At 40.9% G+C, this 19,222-nt stretch overlaps 1 protein-coding gene across 1 annotated transcript in view; it reads left to right on the forward strand.

Annotated features, from left to right (window-relative positions):
- Window positions 1-18,359, forward strand: part of LOC139751379 (rhodanese domain-containing protein CG4456-like) — a 61,965-nt gene extending 43,606 nt beyond the window's left edge. The window contains exons 4-6 of the mRNA XM_071666749.1: window positions 15,897-16,030; window positions 16,164-17,352; window positions 17,603-18,359. Coding sequence (XP_071522850.1) covers window positions 15,897-15,981 — 85 coding nt within the window. The 3' untranslated portion in view covers window positions 15,982-16,030; window positions 16,164-17,352; window positions 17,603-18,359. The remainder of the gene's footprint in view (window positions 1-15,896; window positions 16,031-16,163; window positions 17,353-17,602) is intronic.
- The last annotated feature ends 863 nt before the right edge of the window (window positions 18,360-19,222 follow it).

The following is a 19,222-nucleotide window of genomic DNA, read 5'->3' on the forward strand; positions in this document are numbered from 1 at the left end:
AGAGTTTTGGAAAGAGGGGCAAGTATGAAGTCTGTTGGGGATGAGAGAGCTTGGGAAGTGAGTCAGTTGTTGTTCGCTGATGATACAGCGCTGGTGGCTGATTCATGTGAGAAACTGCAGAAGCTGGTGACTGAGTTTGGTAAAGTGTGTGGAAGAAGAAAGTTAAGAGTAAATGTGAATAAGAGCAAGGTTATTAGGTACAGTAGGGTTGAGGGTCAAGTCAATTGGGAGGTAAGTTTGAATGGAGAAAAACTGGAGGAAGTAAAGTGTTTTAGATATCTGGGAGTGGATCTGGCAGCGGATGGAACCATGGAAGCGGGAGTGGATCATAGGATGGGGGAGGGGGCGAAAATTCTGGGGGCCTTGAAGAATGTGTGGAAGTCGAGAACATTATCTCGGAAAGCAAAAATGGGTATGTTTGAAGGAATAGTGGTTCCAACAATGTTGTATGGTTGCGAGGCGTGGGCTATGGATAGAGTTGTGCGCAGGAGGATGGATGTGCTGGAAATGAGATGTTTGAGGACAATGTGTGGTGTGAGGTGGTTTGATCGAGTGAGTAACGTAAGGGTAAGAGAGATGTGTGGAAATAAAAAGAGCGTGGTTGAGAGAGCAGAAGAGGGTGTTTTGAAGTGGTTTGGGCACATGGAGAGGATGAGTGAGGAAAGATTGACCAAGAGGATATATGTGTCGGAGGTGGAGGGAGCAAGGAGAAGAGGGAGACCAAATTGGAGGTGGAAAGATGGAGTGAAAAAGATTTTGTGTGATCGGGGCCTGAACATGCAGGAGGGTGAAAGGAGGGCAAGGAATAGAGTGAATTGGAGCGATGTGGTATACCGGGGTTGACGTGCTGTCAGTGGATTGAATCAAGGCATGTGAAGCGTCTGGGGTAAACCATGGAAAGCTGTGTGGGTATGTATATTTGCGTGTGTGGACGTATGTATATACATGTGTATGGTGTGGTTGGGCCATTTTTTTCGTCTGTTTCCTTGCGCTACCTCGCAAACGCGTGAGACAGCGACAAAGTATGAAAAAAAAAAAAAGAATATATATATATATGTCTGTGTGTGTGTGTGTGTGTATGTATATATATATCTCTTTCTTTCATACTATTCGCCATTTCCCGCGACAGCGAGGTAGCTTTAAGAATAGAGGACTGGGCCTTTGAGGGAAATCCTCACCTGGCCCCCTTCTCTGTTCCTTCTTGTGGAAAAAAAAAAAAAAAGAGGGGAGGACTTCCAGCCCCCTGCTCCCTTCCCTTTTAGTCGCCATCTACGACACGCAGGGAATACGTGGGAAGTATTCTTTCTCCCCTATCCCTAGGGATATATATATATTTTTTTTTTTTTTTTTTTTTATACTATGTCGCTGTCTCCCGCGTTTGCGAGGTAGCGCAAACGCGGGATACAGCGACAAAGAAAAAAAAAAAAAAAAAAAAAAAATATATATATATATATATATATATATATATATATATATATATATATATATATATATATATATATCTAAAAGATATATATATATATATATATATATATATATATATATATATATATATTTCTTTTTTTTATAAAAGATATATATATTTATATATATATATATATATATATATTTATATATATATATATATATATATATATATATATATATTTATATATATATATTTATATAAAAGATATATATATATATATATATATATATATATATATATATATATATATATATTTCCTTTTTTTTTTTTTTTTTTGCTTTGTCGCTGTCTCCCGCGTTTGCGAGGTAGCGCAAGGAAACAGACGAAAGAAATGGCCCAACCCACCCCCATACACATGTATATACATACATCCACACACGCAAAATATACATACCTACACAGCTTTCCATGGTTTAACCCAGACGCTTCACATGCCCCGATTAGATCCACTGACAGCACGTCAACCCCGGTATACCACATCGCTCCAATTCACTCTATTCCTTGCCCTCCTTTCACCCTCCTGCATGTTCAGGCCCCGATCACACAAAATCTTTTTCACTCCATCTTTCCACCTCCAATTTGGTCTCCCTCTTCTCCTTGCTCCCTCCACCTCCGACACATATATCCTCTTGGTCAATCTTTCCTCACTCATTCTCTCCATGTGCCCAAACCATTTCAAAACACCCTCTTCTGCTCTCTCAACCACGCTCTTTTTATTTCCACACATCTCTCTTACCCTTACGTTACTTACTCGATCAAACCACCTCACACCACACATTGTCCTCAAACATCTCATTTCCAGCACATCCATCCTCCTGCGCAAAACTCTATCCATAGCCGACGCCTCGCAACCATACAACATTGTTGGAACCACTATTCCTTCAAACATACCCATTTTTGCTTTACGAGATAATGTTCTCGACTTCCACACATTCTTCACGGCTCCCAGAATTTTCGCCCCCTCCCCCACCCTATGATCCACTTCCGCTTCCATGGTTCCATCCGCTGCCAGATCCACTCCCAGATATCTAAAACACTTCACTTCCTCCAGTTTTTCTCCATTCAAACTCACCTCCCAATTGACTTGACCCTCAACTCTACTGTACATAATAACCTTACTCCTATTTACATTTACTCTTAACTTTCTTCTTTCACACACTTTACCAAACTCAGTCACCAGCTTCTGCAGTTTCTCACATGAATCAGCCACCAGCGCTGTATCATCAGCGAACAACAACTGACTCACTTCCCAAGCTCTCTCATCCCGAACAGACTTCATACTTGCCCCTCTTTCCAAAACTCTTGCATTCACCTCCCTAACAACCCCATCCATAAAGAAATTAAACAACCATGGAGACATCACACACCCCTGCCGCAAACCTACATTCACTGAGAACCAATCACTTTCCTCTCTTCCTACACGTACACATGCCTTACATCCTCGATAAAAACTTTTCACTGCTTCTAACAACTTGCCTCCCACACCATATATTCTTAATACCTTCCACAGAGCATCTCTATCAACTCTATCATATGCCTTCTCCAGATCCATAAATGCTACATACAAATCCATTTGCTTTTCTAAGTATTTCTCACATACATTCTTCAAAGCAAACACCTGATCCACACATCCTCTACCACTTCTGAAAGCACACTGCTCTTCCCCAATCTGATGCTCTGTACATGCCTTCACCCTCTCAATCAATACCCTCCCATATAATTTACCAGGAATACTCAACAAACTTATACCTCTGTAATTTGAGCACTCACTCTTATCCCCTTTGCCTTTGTACAATGGCACTATGCACGCATTCCGCCAATCCTCAGGCACCTCACCGTGAGTCATACATACATTAAATAACCTTATCAACCAGTCAACAATACAGTCACCCCCTTTTTTAATAAATTCCACTGCAATACCATCCAAAACTGCTGCCTTGCCGGCTTTCATCTTCCGCAAAGCTTTTACTACCTCTTCTCTGTTTACCAAATCATTTTCCCTAACCCTCTCACTTTGCACACCACCTCGACCAAAACACCCTATATCTGCCACTCTATCATCAAACACATTCAACAAACCTTCAAAATACTCACTCCATCTCCTTCTCACATCACCACTACTTGTTATCACCTCCCCATTTGCGCCCTTCACTGAAGTTCCCATTTGCTCCCTTGTCTTACGCACTTTATTTACCTCCTTCCAGAACATCTTTTTATTCTCCCTAAAATTTAATGAAACTCTCTCACCCCAACTCTCATTTGCCCTTTTTTTCACCTCTTGCACCTTTCTCTTGACCTCCTGTCTCTTTCTTTTATACGTCTCCCACTCAACTGCATTTTTTCCCTGCAAAAATCGTCCAAATGCCTCTCTCTTTTCTTTCACTAATACTCTTACTTCTTCATCCCACCACTCACTACCCTTCCTAATCAACCCACCTCCCACTCTTCTCATGCCACAAGCATCTTTTGCGCAATCCATCACTGATTCCCTAAATACGTCCCATTCCTCCCCCACTCCCCTTACTTCCATTGTTCTCACCTTTTTCCATTCTGTACTCAGTCTCTCCTGGTACTTCTTCAAACAAGTCTCCTTCCCAAGCTCACTTACTCTCACCACCCTCTTCACCCCAACATTCACTCTTTTTTTCTGAAAACCCATACAAATCTTCACCTTAGCCTCCACAAGATAATGATCAGACATCCCTCCAGTTGCACCTCTCAGCACATTAACATCCAAAAGTCTCTTTCGCGCGCCTATCAATTAACACGTAATCCAATAACGCTCTCTGGCCATCTCTCCTACTTACATAAGTATACTTATGTATATCTCGCTTTTTAAACCAGGTATTCCCAATCATCAGTCCTTTTTCAACACATAACTCTACAAGCTCTTCACCATTTCCATTTACAACACTGAATACCCCATGTATACCAATTATTCCCTCAACTGCCACATTACTCACCTTTGCATTCAAATCACCCATCACTATAACCCGGTCTCTTGCATCAAAACCACTAACACACTCATTCAGCTGCTCCCAAAACACTTGCCTCTCATGATCTTTCTTCTCATGCCCAGGTGCATATGCACCAATAATCGCCCATCTCTCTCCATCAACTTTCAGTTTTACACATATTAATCGAGAATTTACTTTCTTACATTCTATCACGTACTCCCACAACTCCTGTTTCAGGAGTACTGCTACTCCTTCCCTTGCTCTTGTCCTCTCACTAACCCCTGACTTTACTCCCAAGACATTCCCAAACCACTCTTCCCCTTCACCCTTGAGCTTCGTTTCACTCAGAGCCAAAACATCCAGGTTCCTTTCCTCAAACATACTACCTATCTCTCCTTTTTTCACATCTTGGTTACATCCACACACATTTAGGCACCCCAATCTGAGCCTTCGAGGAGGATGAGCACTCCCCGCGTGACTCCTTCTTCTGTTTCCCATTTTAGAAAGTTAAAAAAAATACAAGGAGGGGAGGATTTCTGGCCCCCCGCTCCCGTCCCCTCTAGTCGCTTTCTACGACACGCGAGGAATGCGTGGGAAGTATTCTTTCACCCCTATCCCCAGGGATAATATACATATATATATATATATATATATACACATACACACACACACACACACACACGCACATATACACACACACACACATACATATATATACATATGAAAAATGTAAGAAACAATTTAGAAAACTGAAACTTCTAGCTTGAAATGAAAAGAAAAAAATGAATGTCACATAATGGTTCAACCTCTGGCTATGGAACATGGAAATATATATATATATATATATATATATATATATATATATATATATATATATATATATATATATATATATATATATATATATATTATCCCTGGGGATAGGGGAGAAAGAATACTTCCCACGTATTCCCTGCGTGTCGTAGAAGGCGACTAAAAGGGGAGGGAGCGGGGGGCTGGAAATCCTCCACTCAATTTTTTTTTAATTTTCCAAAATAAGGAACAGAGAAGGGGGCCAGGTGAGGATATTCCCTCAATGGCCCAGTCCTCTGTTCTTAACGCTACCTCGCTAACGCGGGAAATGGCGAATAGTTTGAAAAGAAAAAAAAAAAAAAAATATATATATATATATATATATATATATATATATATATATATATATATATATATATATATATATATTTTTTTTTTTATAAATTGTCGCTGTCTCCCGCGTTTGCGAGGTAGCGCAAGGAAACAGACGAAAGAAATGGCCCAACCCCCCCCCCCATACACATGTACATACACACGTCCACACACGCAAATATACATACCTACACAGCTTTCCATGGTTTACCCCAGACGCTTCACATGCCTTGATTCACTCCATTGACAGCACGTCAACCCCTGTATACCACATCGCTCCAATTCACTCTATTCCTTGCCCTCCTTTCACCCTCCTGCATGTTCAGGCCCCGATCACACAAAATCTTTTTCACTCCATCTTTCCACCTCCAATTTGGTCTCCCTCTTCTCCTCGTTCCCTCCACCTCCGACACATATATCCTCTTGGTCAATCTTTCCTCACTCATTCTCTCCATGTGCCCAAACCACTTCAAAACACCCTCTTCTGCTCTCTCAACCACGCTCTTTTTATTTCCACACATCTCTCTTACCCTTACGTTACTCACTCGATCAAACCACCTCACACCACACATTGTCCTCAAACATCTCATTTCCAGCACATCCATCCTCCTGCGCACAACTCTATCCATAGCCCACGCCTCGCAACCATACAACATTGTTGGAACCACTATTCCTTCAAACATACCCATTTTTGCTTTCCGAGATAATGTTCTCGACTTCCACACATTCTTCAAAGCTCCCAGAATTTTCGCCCCCTCCCCCACCCTATGATCCACTTCCGCTTCCATGGTTCCATCCGCTGCCAGATCCACTCCCAGATATCTAAAACACTTCACTTCCTCCAGTTTTTCTCCATTCAAACTCACCTCCCAATTGACTTGACCCTCAACCCTACTGTACCTAATAACCTTGCTCTTATTGACATTTACTCTTAACTTTCTTCTTCCACACACTTTACCAAACTCAGTCACCAGCTTCTGCAGTTTCTCACATGAATCAGCCACCAGCGCTGTATCATCAGCGAACAACAACTGACTCACTTCCCAAGCTCTCTCATCTCCAACAGACTTCATACTTGCACCTCTTTCCAAAACTCTTGCATTTACCTCCCTAACAACCCCATCCATAAACAAATTAAACAACCATGGAGACATCACACACCCCTGCCGCAAACCTACATTCACCGAGAACCAGTCACTCTCCTCTCTTCCTACACGTACACATGCCTTACATCCTCGATAAAAACTTTTCACTGCTTCTAACAACTTTCCTCCCACACCTATATATTCTTAATACCTTCCACAGAGCATCTCTATCAACTCTATCATATGCCTTCTCCAGATCCATAAATGCTACATACAAATCCATTTGCTTTTCTAAGTATTTCTCACATACATTCTTCAAAGCAAACACCTGATCCACACATCCTCTACCACTTCTGAAAGCACACTGCTCTTCCCCAATCTGATGCTCTGTACATGCCTTCACCCTCTCAATCAATACCCTCCCATATAATTTACCAGGAATACTCAACAAACTTATACCTCTGTAATTTGAGCACTCACTCTTAGCCCCTTTCCCTTTGTACAATGGCACTATGCACGCATTCCGCCAATCCTCAGGCACCTCACCATGAGTCATACATACATTAAATAACCTTACCAACCAGTCAACAATACAGTCACCCCCTTTTTTAATAAATTCCACTGCAATACCATCCAAGCCTGCTGCCTTGCCGGCTTTCATCTTACGCAAAGCTTTTACTACCTCTTCTCTGTTTACCAAATCATTTTCCCCAACCCTCTCACTTTGTACACCACCTCGACCAAAACACCCTATATCTGCCACTCTATCATCAAACACATTCAACAAACCTTCAAAATACTCACTCCATCTCCTTCTCACATCACCACTACTTGTTATCACCTCCCCATTTGCGCCCTTCACTGAAGTTCCCATTTGCTCCCTTGTCTTACGCACTTTATTTACCTCCTTCCAGAACATCTTTTTATTCTCCCTAAAATTTAATGATACTCTCTCACCCCAACTCTCATTTGCCCTTTTTTTCACCTCTTGCACCTTTCTCTTGACCTCCTGTCTCTTTCTTTTATACATCTCCCACTCAATTGCATTTTTTCCCTGCAAAAATCGTCCAAATGCCTCTCTCTTCTCTTTCACTAACACTCTTACTTCTTCATCCCACCACTCACTACCCTTTCTAATCAACCCACCTCCCACTCTTCTCATGCCACAAGCATCTTTTGCGCAATCCATCACTGATTCCCTAAATATATCCCATTCCTCCCCCACTCCCCTTACTTCCATTGTTCTCACCTTTTTCCATTCTGTACTCAGTCTCTCCTGGTACTTCCTCACACAGGTCTCCTTCCCAAGCTCACTTACTCTCACAACCCTCTTCACCCCAACATTCACTCTTCTTTTCTGAAAACCCATACAAATCTTCACCTTAGCCTCCACAAGATAATGATCAGACATCCCTCCAGTTGCACCTCTCAGCACATTAACATCCAAAAGTCTCTCTTTCGCACGCCTGTCAATTAACACGTAATCCAATAACGCTCTCTGGCCATCTCTCCTACTTACATAAGTATACTTATGTATATCTCGCTTTTTAAACCAGGTATTCCCAATCATCAGTCCTTTTTCAGCACATAAATCTACTAGCTCTTCACCATTTCCATTTACAACACTGAACACCCCATGTATACCAATTATTCCCTCAACTGCCACATTACTCACCTTTGCATTCAAATCACCCATCACTATAACCCGATCTCGTGCATCAAAACCACTAACACACTCATTCAGCTGCTCCCAAAACACTTGTCCCTCATGATCTTTCTTCTCATGCCCAGGTGCATATGCACCAATAATCACCCACCTCTCTCCATCAACTTTCAGTTTTACCCGTATTAATCGAGAATTTACTTTCTTACATTCTATCACATACTCCCACAACTCCTGTTTCAGGAGTATTGCTGCTCCTTCCCTTGCTCTTGTCCTCTCACTAACCCCTGACTTTACTCCCCAGACATTCCCAAACCACTCTTCCCCTTTATATATATATATATATATATATATATATATATATATATATATATATATATATATATATATATATATATATATATATATATGTGTATATATATATATATATATATATATATATATATATATATATATATATATATATATATATATATATATATATATATATATTCTGTTTCCCCTTTTAGAAAGTTAAATTACAAGGAGGGGAGGGTTTCTGGCCCCCCGCTCCCGTCCCCTTTAGTCGCCTTCTACGACACGTGAGGAATGCGTGGGAAGTATTCTTAATCCCCTATCCTCATGATTCATGGTGAGGTGCCTGAGGATTGGCGGAATGCTTGCATAGTGCCATTGTACAAAGGCAAAGGGGATAAGTGTGAGCGCTCAAATTACAGAGGTATAAGTTTGTTGAGTATTCCTGGTAAATTGTATGGGAGGGTATTGATTGAGAGGGTGAAGGCATGTACAGAGCATCTGATTGGGGAAGAGCAGTGTGGTTTCAGAAGTGGTAGAGGATGTGTGGATCAGGTGTTTGCTTTGAAGAATGTATGCGAGAAATAGTTAGAAAAACAAATGGATTTGTATGTAGCATTTATGGATCTGGAGAAGGCATATGATAGATTTTATAGAGATGCTCTGTGGAAGGTATTAAGAATATATGGTGTGGGAGGCAAGTTGTTAGAAGCAGTGAAAAGTTTTTATCGAGGATGTAAGGCATGTGTACGTGTAGGAAGAGAGGAGAGTGATTGGTTCTCAGTGAATGTAGGTTTGCGGCAGGGGTGTGTGATGTCTCCATGGTTGTTTAATTTGTTTATGGATGTGGTTGTTAGGGAGGTGAATGCAAGAGATTTGGGAAGAGGGGCAAGTATGAAGTCTGTTGTGGATGAAAGAGCTTGGGAAGTGAGTCAGTTGTTGTTCGGTGATGATACAGCGCTGGTGGCTGATTCATGTAAGAAACTGCAGAAGCTGGTGACTGAGTTTGATAAAGTGCGTGAAAGAAGAAAGTTAAGAGTAAATGTGAATAAGAGCAAGGTTATTAGGTACAGTAGGGTTGAGGGTCAAGTCAATTGGGAGGTAAGTTTGAATGGAGAAAACCTGGAGGAAGTGAAGTGTTTTAGATATCTGGGAGTGGATCTGGAAGCGGATGGAACCATGGAAGCGGAAGTGAATCATAGGGTGGGGGAGGGGGCGAAAATTCTGGGAGCCTTGAAGAATGTGTGGAAGTCGAGAACATTATCTCGGAAAGCAAAAATGGGTATGTTTGAAGGAATAGCGGTTCTAACAATGTTGTATGGTTGCGAGGCGTGGGCTATGGATAGAGTTGTGCGCAGGAGGGTGGATGTGCTGGAAATGAGATGTTTGAGGACAATATGTGGTGTGAGGTGGTTTGATCGAGTAAGTAATGTAAGGGTGAGAGAAATGTGTTGAAATAAAAAGAGTGTGGTTGAGAGAGCAGAAGAGGGTGTTTTGAAATTGTTTGGTCACATGGAGAGAATGAGTGGGGAAAGAGTGACCAAGAGGATATATATGTCAGAGGTGGAGGGAACGAGGAGAAGTGGGAGACCAAATTGGAGGTGGAAAGATGGAGTGAAAAAGATTTTGAGTGATCGGGGCCTGAACATGCAGGAGGGTGAAAGGCGTGCAAGGAATAGAGTGAATTGGAACGATATGGTATACCGGGGTCGACGTGCTGTCAATGGATTGAACCAGGGCATGTGAAGCGTCTGGGGTAAACCATGCAAAGTGTGTGGGGCCTGGATGTGGAAAGGGAGCTGTGGTTTCGGTGCATTATTACATGACAGAGACTGAGTGTGAACGAATGGGGCCTTTGGTGTTTTTCCTAGCGCTACCTCGCACACATGAGGGGGAAGGGGGTTGTTATTCCATGTGTGGCGAGGTGGCGATGGGAACAAATAAAGGCAGACAGTATGAATTATGTACATGTGTATATATGTATATGTCTGTGTGTGTATATATATATATATGTGTACATTGAGATGTATAGGTATGTATATTGTGCGTGTGTGGACATGTATGTGTATACATGTGTATGTGGGCGGGTTGGGCCATTCTTTCGTCTGTTTCTTTGCGCTACTCGCTAACGCGGGAGACAGCGACAAAGCAAAATGAAAAAAAAAAATATATATATATATATATGTATATATATATATATATATATATATATATGTATATATATATATATATATATATATATATATATATATATATATATATATATATATATATATATCTTATAGATTTGTTATACTTGATCGCCGTCTCAATTACACACATATATACATACACGCCCATAGACATGCACAGCTATATATGTATATTTACATATGTACATATTCATACTCGATTGTCTCCATTCATTTCCTGCGCCACCCCGAGCCACAGGAAACATCATCGACGCCCCGTGTGCCAATGATATTGCGCAGGAAAACACACAGGAAAAGGCCACATTCGTTCACACTCACTCTCTTATGTCATGCGTAATACACCGAAACCACAACTTATCCACCTCTAGGCCCCACAGGCCCTTCTATGGTTTACTCCAGACGTTTCACATGCCCGGGTTCAATCCATCGAGAGTATGTCGACCCCGATATACCACATCTTTCCAATTCGCTGTATTCATTGTACAACTCTCATCCTCCTGCATGTTCTAGCCTCGATCGCTCAAAATAATTTTCACTCCATCTTTCCTTCTCAAATTTGGTCTCCCGCTTCTTGTTCCTTCCACCTGTGACACATAAATCCTATTTGTCAACCTTTCATCATTCATTCTCTCCATATGTCTAAACCATTTCAGCACACCCTCTTCTGCTATCTCTACCACACTTTTTATTACCACACATCTCTTACTGTTTCGTTACCTACTCGAACAAACCTCACACCAAATATTGTCCTCAAACATTTCATTTACGATAGATCTACCCTCCTCCGTACAACCCTATCTATAGCACATGCTTCAGCCATACAGTATTGTTGGAACTACTTTTCCTTAAAACATACCCATTTTCGCACTCAGAGATATCATTCGCTCGTTCCACACATCTTTCATTGCTACCAGAAGCATGGTGAGTCTAAGCTCTCCCTTTTGATGATAATTTTACTTTACATCCCGTGTTGCTTAAATCCTTTGATATAAATGTTGCCTCCAGCAACAATAGTACTAAAAAGAATAAGTTAATCAGGAAGTCACCAGAAAATTCTCCTGAATGCATCTATAAAGTGCCATGTAGAAATTGTGATAAGTTTTATGTTTGGCAGAGTGGTAAGGATCTTTCGGGTAGACGTAAGCAACATAGATATAGTATAAGAACAGGACAAGAATCAAATGCCTTGTTTGATCACGCTAAAAACTATAATCATTGTATTGACTGAAGTAATGCCATCTCAGTTGTTAACTCTAACTCAATACCACGAGAAATATCATTGAATCTTCCATTACTGAATACAGAAAGAATTATAATCTTAATATTGGTGAAGGTCTATACAAATTGGATAACTTTATTGTTCATAAAATTTGTAAACAATTCCCCTTCTTTTCATGCTCTCATTGTCTGTCTTAGACAACCAATAGTTTATCAAATGGCGTACTAGCTACGTCTCTTCGTTGTATATCAACTGACATATTTCTTTCTTGTATCTCCCCTGATGATGTGATTATTACACGAAAGTGCACTTGGGAACTTATCGTGTTTCATTTTCTCCGTGGACTCATAGGAATATACTTGATCACGCGCAAAATTGTGATCCCTTCCAATATATATATATATATATATATATATATATATATATATATATATATATATATATATATATATATATATATATCTTTCTTTCACACTATTCGCCATTTCCCGAATTAGCGAGGTAGCCTTAAGAACAGAGGACTGGGCCTTTGAGGGAATATCCTCACCTTGGCCCCCTATATATATATATTTATATATATATATATATATATATATATATATATATATATATATATATATATATATATATATATATATATATATATATATATTTCTATTTTTCTTTCTTTTTTCTTTCTTTCTTTTTTCCATACATATCAGCCATTTCCCGCATAAGCGAGGTAGCGTTAAGAACAGTGGACTGAGCCTTAGGGAGAATATCCTCACTTGGTCCCTTCTCTGTTCCTTCTTCTGGAAAATTAAAACGGGAGGGGAAGATTTCCAGCCCCCTCCCCCTCCCCTTTTAGTCGCCTACGACACGCAGGGAATACGTAGGAAGTATTCTTTCTCCCCTATTCTCAGGAATGAGAGCAGGGGGCGTGGGGGTAGTGGGGGAGGAATGGGATGTATTTAGGGAAGCAGTGATGGCTTGCGCAAAAGATGCTTGTGGCATGAGAAGCGTGGGAGGTAGGCAGATTAGAATGGGTAGTGAATGGTGGGATGAAGAAGTAAGATTATTAGTGAAAGAGAAGAGAGAGGCATATGGACGGTTTCAGCTGGGAAATAGTGCAAATGACTGGGAGATATATATAAGAAATAGGCAGAGGTCAAGGGAAAGGTGCAAAAGGTGAAAAAGAGGGCAAATGAGAGTTGGGGTGAGAGAGTATCATTAAATTCTAGGGAGAATAAAAAGATGTTTTGGAAGGAGGTAAATGAAGTGTGTAAGACAATAGAACAAATGGGAGCATCGGTCAAGGGGACTAAAGGGGAGGTAATGACAAGTAGTGGTGATGTGAGGAGATGGAGTGAGTATTTTGAAGGTTTATTGAATGTGTTAGATGAAAGGGTGGCAGACATCGTGTGTTTTGGTCGTGGTGGTGTGCAAAGTGAGAGGGTCAGGAAGAATGGTTTGATAAACAGAGAAGAGGTAGTGAAAGCTTTGCGGAAGATGAAAGCCGGCAAGGCGGCGGGTTTGTATGGTATTGCAGTGGAATTTATCAAAAAAGGGGGTGACTGTATTGTTGACAGGTTTGTGAGGATATTCAGTGTATGTATGGCTCATGATGAAGTGCCTGAAGATTGGCGGAATGCATGCATAGTGCCACTCTACAAAGGCAAAGGGGATAAAGATGAGTGTTCAAATTACATAGGTATAAGTTTGTTGAGTATTCCTGGAAAGTCATATGGGAGGGTATTGATTGAGAGGGTGAAAGCATGTATAGAGCATCAGATTGGGGAAGAGCAGTGTGGTTTCAGAAGTGGTAGAGGATGTTTGGATCAGGTGTTTTCTCTGAAGAATGTATGTGAGAAATACTTAGAAAAGCAAATGGATTTGTAGGTCGCATTTATGGATCTGGAGAAGGTATATAATAGAGTTGATAGAGATGCTCTGTGGAAAGTATTAAGACTATATGGTGTGGGAGGCAAGTTGCTAGAAGTAGGGAAAAGTTTTTATCGAAGATGTAAGGCATGTGTACGAGTAGGACGAGAGGAAAGTGATTGGTTCTCAGTAAATGTCAGTTTGCAGCAGGAGTGCGTGATATCTCCATGGTTGTTTAATTTGTTTATGGAAGGGGTTGTTAGGGAGATGAATGCTAGAGTTTTAGAGAGAGGGGCAAGTATGCAGTCTGTTGTGGATCAGAGGGCTTAGGAGGTGAGTCAGTTATTGTTCGCTGATGATACAGTGCTGGTGGCTGATTCGGGTGAGGAACTGTAGAAGGTGGTGACTGAGTGTGGTAAAGTGTGTGAAAGATGAAAGCTGATAGTAAATGTGAATAAGAGCAAGGTTATTAGGTACAATAGGGTTGAGAGACAAATCAATGTGGAGGTAAATTTGAATGGAGAAAAACTGGAGGAAGTGGTGTTTTAGATATGTGAGAGTGGATTTGACAGCGGATGGAAGCGGAAGTGAATCACAGGGTGGGGGAGGGGGCGAAGGTTCTGGGAGCGTTGAAGAATGTTTCGAAGTGGAGAACATTATTTTGAAAGCAAAAGTGGGCATGTTTGAAGGAATAGTGGTTCCAACAATGTTGTATGGTTGCGATTCGTGGGCTATAGATAGAGCTGTGCGGAGGCGGATGGATGTGTTGGAAATAAGATGCTTGAGGACAATATGTGGTGTGAGGTGGTTTTATCGAGTAAGCAAAGAAAGGGTAATAGTGATGTGTGGTAATAAAAAGAGTGTGGATGAGAGAGCAGAAAAGGATGTTTGGAAATGGCTTGGTCACATGAAGAGAATGAGTGAGGAAAGATTGACCAACAGGATATATGTGTCAGAGGTGGAGGGAACGAGGATAAGTGGGAGACCAAATTGGTGGTGGAAGGATGGAGTGAAAATGATTTTCAGCGATCGGGGCCTGAACATGAAAGGCGTGCAAGGAATAGAGTGAATTTGAACGATGTGGTATACCAGGGTCGACGTGCTGTCAATGGATTGAGCCAGGGCATGTGAAGCGTCTGGGGTAAACCATGGAAAGTTTTGTGGTGCCTGGATGTGGAAAGGAAGCTGTGGTTTCTGTGCATTATACATGACAGCTAGAGACTGAGTGTGAACGAAAATGGCCTTTGTTGTCTTTTCCTAGCGCTATCTCGCGCGCATGCGGGGAGAGTGGGTTGTCATTTCATTTGTGACGGTGTGGCGATGGGAGTGAATAAGGGCAGCAAGCTTGAATTATGTACATGTGTGTATATGTATATGTCTGTGTATGTAAATATATGTATACGTTGAAATGTATAGGTATGTATATGTGAGTGTGTGGACGTGTATGTGTATACATGTGTATGTGGATGTGTTGGGCCATTCTTTCGTCTGTTTCCTTGCGCTACCTTGCTAACGCGGGAGACAGCGACAAAGTATAATAAATAAATAGATATGTATATATACCCTAGCTTGAGTAAGGTACCTATTCTGTCGACTAAACTAAGGTGTGAATGAACAGATAGGTTGCCTATGGACCGACTGCTTCAACCTATAGTCGAACTTATGTGCTGGATCCTGGCCAGCTCGTAAATGCGTCACGGTCAGGAACACTGTCCGCTACACCACGGAGTTCCAGAGTCCTTTTTCTCGTCATATATCCACGGAGGAACTAGTCAGCCTTAGCTTGAGAATGTGGTTTTGTTATATGGTTTGAAGATTAAAGGTTTTGACCCAATGATCATAAATCACTCAAAAGCCACAGACGCGAGCATCGTACCTGAGCCTACAATTTTCTGATATCACTAAGTGCAAAGAGTAACCCTGGTTCACTGAATCGCCAGCCTGGCCCGTTATCATCCTGTTCGTGTGAATGATTGTTAATCGTCTGTCCTTAGGCTGTACCTCGGATCGTTCCTGGACTGGACAGAGAAGGGCGGCCCTGTCACCAAGCCTGGCCAACCTTACGTACCTCCGGAGTAGAGTTCCCGAGAGGCACATCGCCATCACCACCACCACCATGCAGGACCTGGTATGAGCTACAAGTCACTAAAGATGAAGAGAGAGAATACCACAAAACCTCACGTTTGAAATATGTTAGATAAATATGATACTAATTTATTGGCAGGGTAAATGGACACATATTTTTTTCACCCCTTTATCAGGCACACAAGATCACCTGTAGCATCAATAAGCAACAGTGTACTCTCACAGTCGTCCTCTACAGTGTGCTTCTTCAGTGTGTATTCTTGCAGTGTACCTCGACTTTTATCAGAACCAACACAGATTGTAAACATCGTGAGGTAGTGTACTGCTGGTAAATTCTATCCAGTCATACCGTCCACAATAATGTTGTGCTAAGAAACACAATCGATCGTTAGAGGAAAAATACAATCATGGGTCAAAAGCCCGGAGAATTTTTCCTCTGAAAGCTATCACAAAGGTCAAACCTATCAGCTGTAGCTGATTCTTATGTTATTTTATTTCTTTTCGAGGTGGTTTTTCCCCAGCTGTCCAAATATGTTCTTTGATTAGGGTTCCAAATATTTTGCACAAAATTATATCAAGCTTCCATGTGAAAATTATACAAATCATGTGTCTGTTCTATTGTGAAGTTATGATTTGATTTGTAAACAGTCCTTCATATATACGTCAAGTTGATGCACGTTAGATAGCTGGACCCTCAACCCTGTCTGTCACAAGCCATGAATTCAATCCTGACTGTTAATGATGTTCGCCACAAAACAGTAATGACTTCGGCAGCACCACTCTGGAGTACACTAATACTTTTATAAAAAAAACTCACGGATGAAGAAAAGGCAATAAATGAGATGATATCCAGCCGTCTGATGGTGCGTACAGAGTAGTGGCCCTACACTCTCAGCAGTGTTAAGGCACAGATGTAGAGGCCGTCTGCCGGTAGATCAGAAACAGGCTGTCTGTCCGTGGATCAGAAGCATAAGTTATTTGTCCGTGGATTAGAAACATAGGTTATCTGTCTGTGGATCAGAAACATAGGTTACCTGTCCGTAGATCAGAAGCATATGTTTTCTGTCAGTAGATCAGAAACATAATCTATCTTTCCGTTGACCAGAGGCATAGGTTTTCGGTCCGTGAATCAGAAAAGTAGATTATCTGTCCGTGGATAAGAAGCATAGGTTATCTGTCTGTGGATCAGAAACATAGGATATCTGTCCGTGGATCAGGAACATAGGTTTTCTGTCTGTGGATCAGAAGCATTGGTTTTCTGTCCGTGGATCAGAAACTTAAGTTATCTGTTTGTGGATCAGAAGCATAGGTTTTCTGTACGTGGATCAGAAACATAGGCTATCTGTCCGTGGATCAGAAGCATAGGTTTTCTGACTGTGGATCAGAAACAGATTATCTGTCCGTGGATCAGAGGCATAGTTTTTTTTTTGTCTGTAGATCATAAACATAGGTTATCTGTCTGTGGAACAGAAACTTAAGTTATCTGTTTGTGGATCAGAAGCATAGGTTTTCTGTCCGTGGATCAGCAACATAGGTTATCTGTCCGTGGATCAAAGGCATAGGTTTTCTGACGGTGGATCAAAACAGGTTATCTGTCCATGGATCAGAAGCATAGGTTTTCTGTCCGTAGATCATAAACATAGGTTATCTGTCCGTGGATCAGAAGCAGAGGCTGCCTGTCTGTGAATCTAAAACAGAGGATCAGAAGCGGAGATTTTGTTAAATGGAATCAACACAACACTACCACTTGCCATTAGAACTGTAATTAACTCGAGTACACATACAGGAAAAACTGTTTGTGAATCTATAAGAAATGAAATCCCGAGAAATGCTTATTATTAGGAAATGTTTATCATATCATAACTGACTCATCAAACTTTTCAGTGCACGAACGAGGTATGCAAGACAAACACATGTTAAGTGAGTTACATGCCATCCACTAGGTTCCATGTATGTGGACACGGCTTGGCGGTGGAGACCAGGCGAGGGGACAGGAGAGGGCGTGGCCGTCTCACTATTGAGGAACGTTGATGTGTTTGTGTCATTATCCAAACAGGGTGACACGTGGTAGAGCACGTGTGTCTCTTAAAAGAAACAATTAGAAGACAGTATAATGTGATGAGACTGGAAGAGCTTTTTGGTGAAGGTATTACTCATGTAACGTCATGCAAATTGATCCACGATATTTTACTCTTGTATGATTATGATGTCAGCTTAGTAATTTATGTTAGGATTATTCTAATCTTCTATATTGTATTTCATTGTATTGTGGCTGTTTAGCTTCTAAATTTTATTGTCAACTTCTTTATGGTTTATAAATTGTAATGTATTATTTGTAATTGAAGCTGTGGTCAATAAACTATATATCTGTCTGTCTATCTATCTATCTATCTACCTATCTATCTATCTATCTATCTACCATCTATCTATCTGCCCATTCAAGGAACTTAATTTCAGATATAAAATGGACATGAATTCAATGTTCAAGACAATGAATAATGAATTTCAATATATGCATTGGAAATTCACTCGAAACATACCTCATGTGATACCTCTTCAAACTGTAGCCATGTCAACATCTGTTACATTTCAATGTATGCAGTGACTCAAAAGTTATATAATCTAATAAAAACGACCACCATTTTCATACCAACATACATCCCAGGAACAAGCCCAGCCTGGCCTTTGCATTATAAGTCTTTAACCTAAATCAAAGCTGCAGTCAGTGCAGAGAGGTGAAGGCTGGTACAACATGGAAAACTTATCATAGGTTAGCTTATAAAAACGTGAGCGATGGGAGCTGGCAAGTCACCAGTGATACTGAAGCCTCCAAACTCTTCTTTTGCAGCATCTGGCTCTTATCTTCCCATGGTGTTATAAACGAATACTGTCTCAGTTCACAGAACCAAATGTTCGATGTCGTCAGAACCCTCGGCAGTACGATGGCACAAAGCTGCTATTCTGGCATTTATGTACATAATCTAAACAATCTTGAGAAATGATAGCCTTCTGATATATGAGACAAAACCTCGTAAGCCTCAAAATAACAAATGAATAAGAGACATATGTTCTAAATCCAACACCTCACATTTGTCAACTTTCGGCAAGTGCTGCTTCCACTTACATTATTCTAATGTTGATAAAATTTGTAAACAGTTCCCCTTCTTCTCCACATAAGTTTATAATATGCTTGTTGCTAGACTTAAACGCACCCGACTTCTATTCGGGTAGTGAC

Source organism: Panulirus ornatus, chromosome 11 (genome assembly GCF_036320965.1).
Source record: "Panulirus ornatus isolate Po-2019 chromosome 11, ASM3632096v1, whole genome shotgun sequence".
Classification (NCBI taxonomy): domain Eukaryota; kingdom Metazoa; phylum Arthropoda; class Malacostraca; order Decapoda; family Palinuridae; genus Panulirus; species Panulirus ornatus.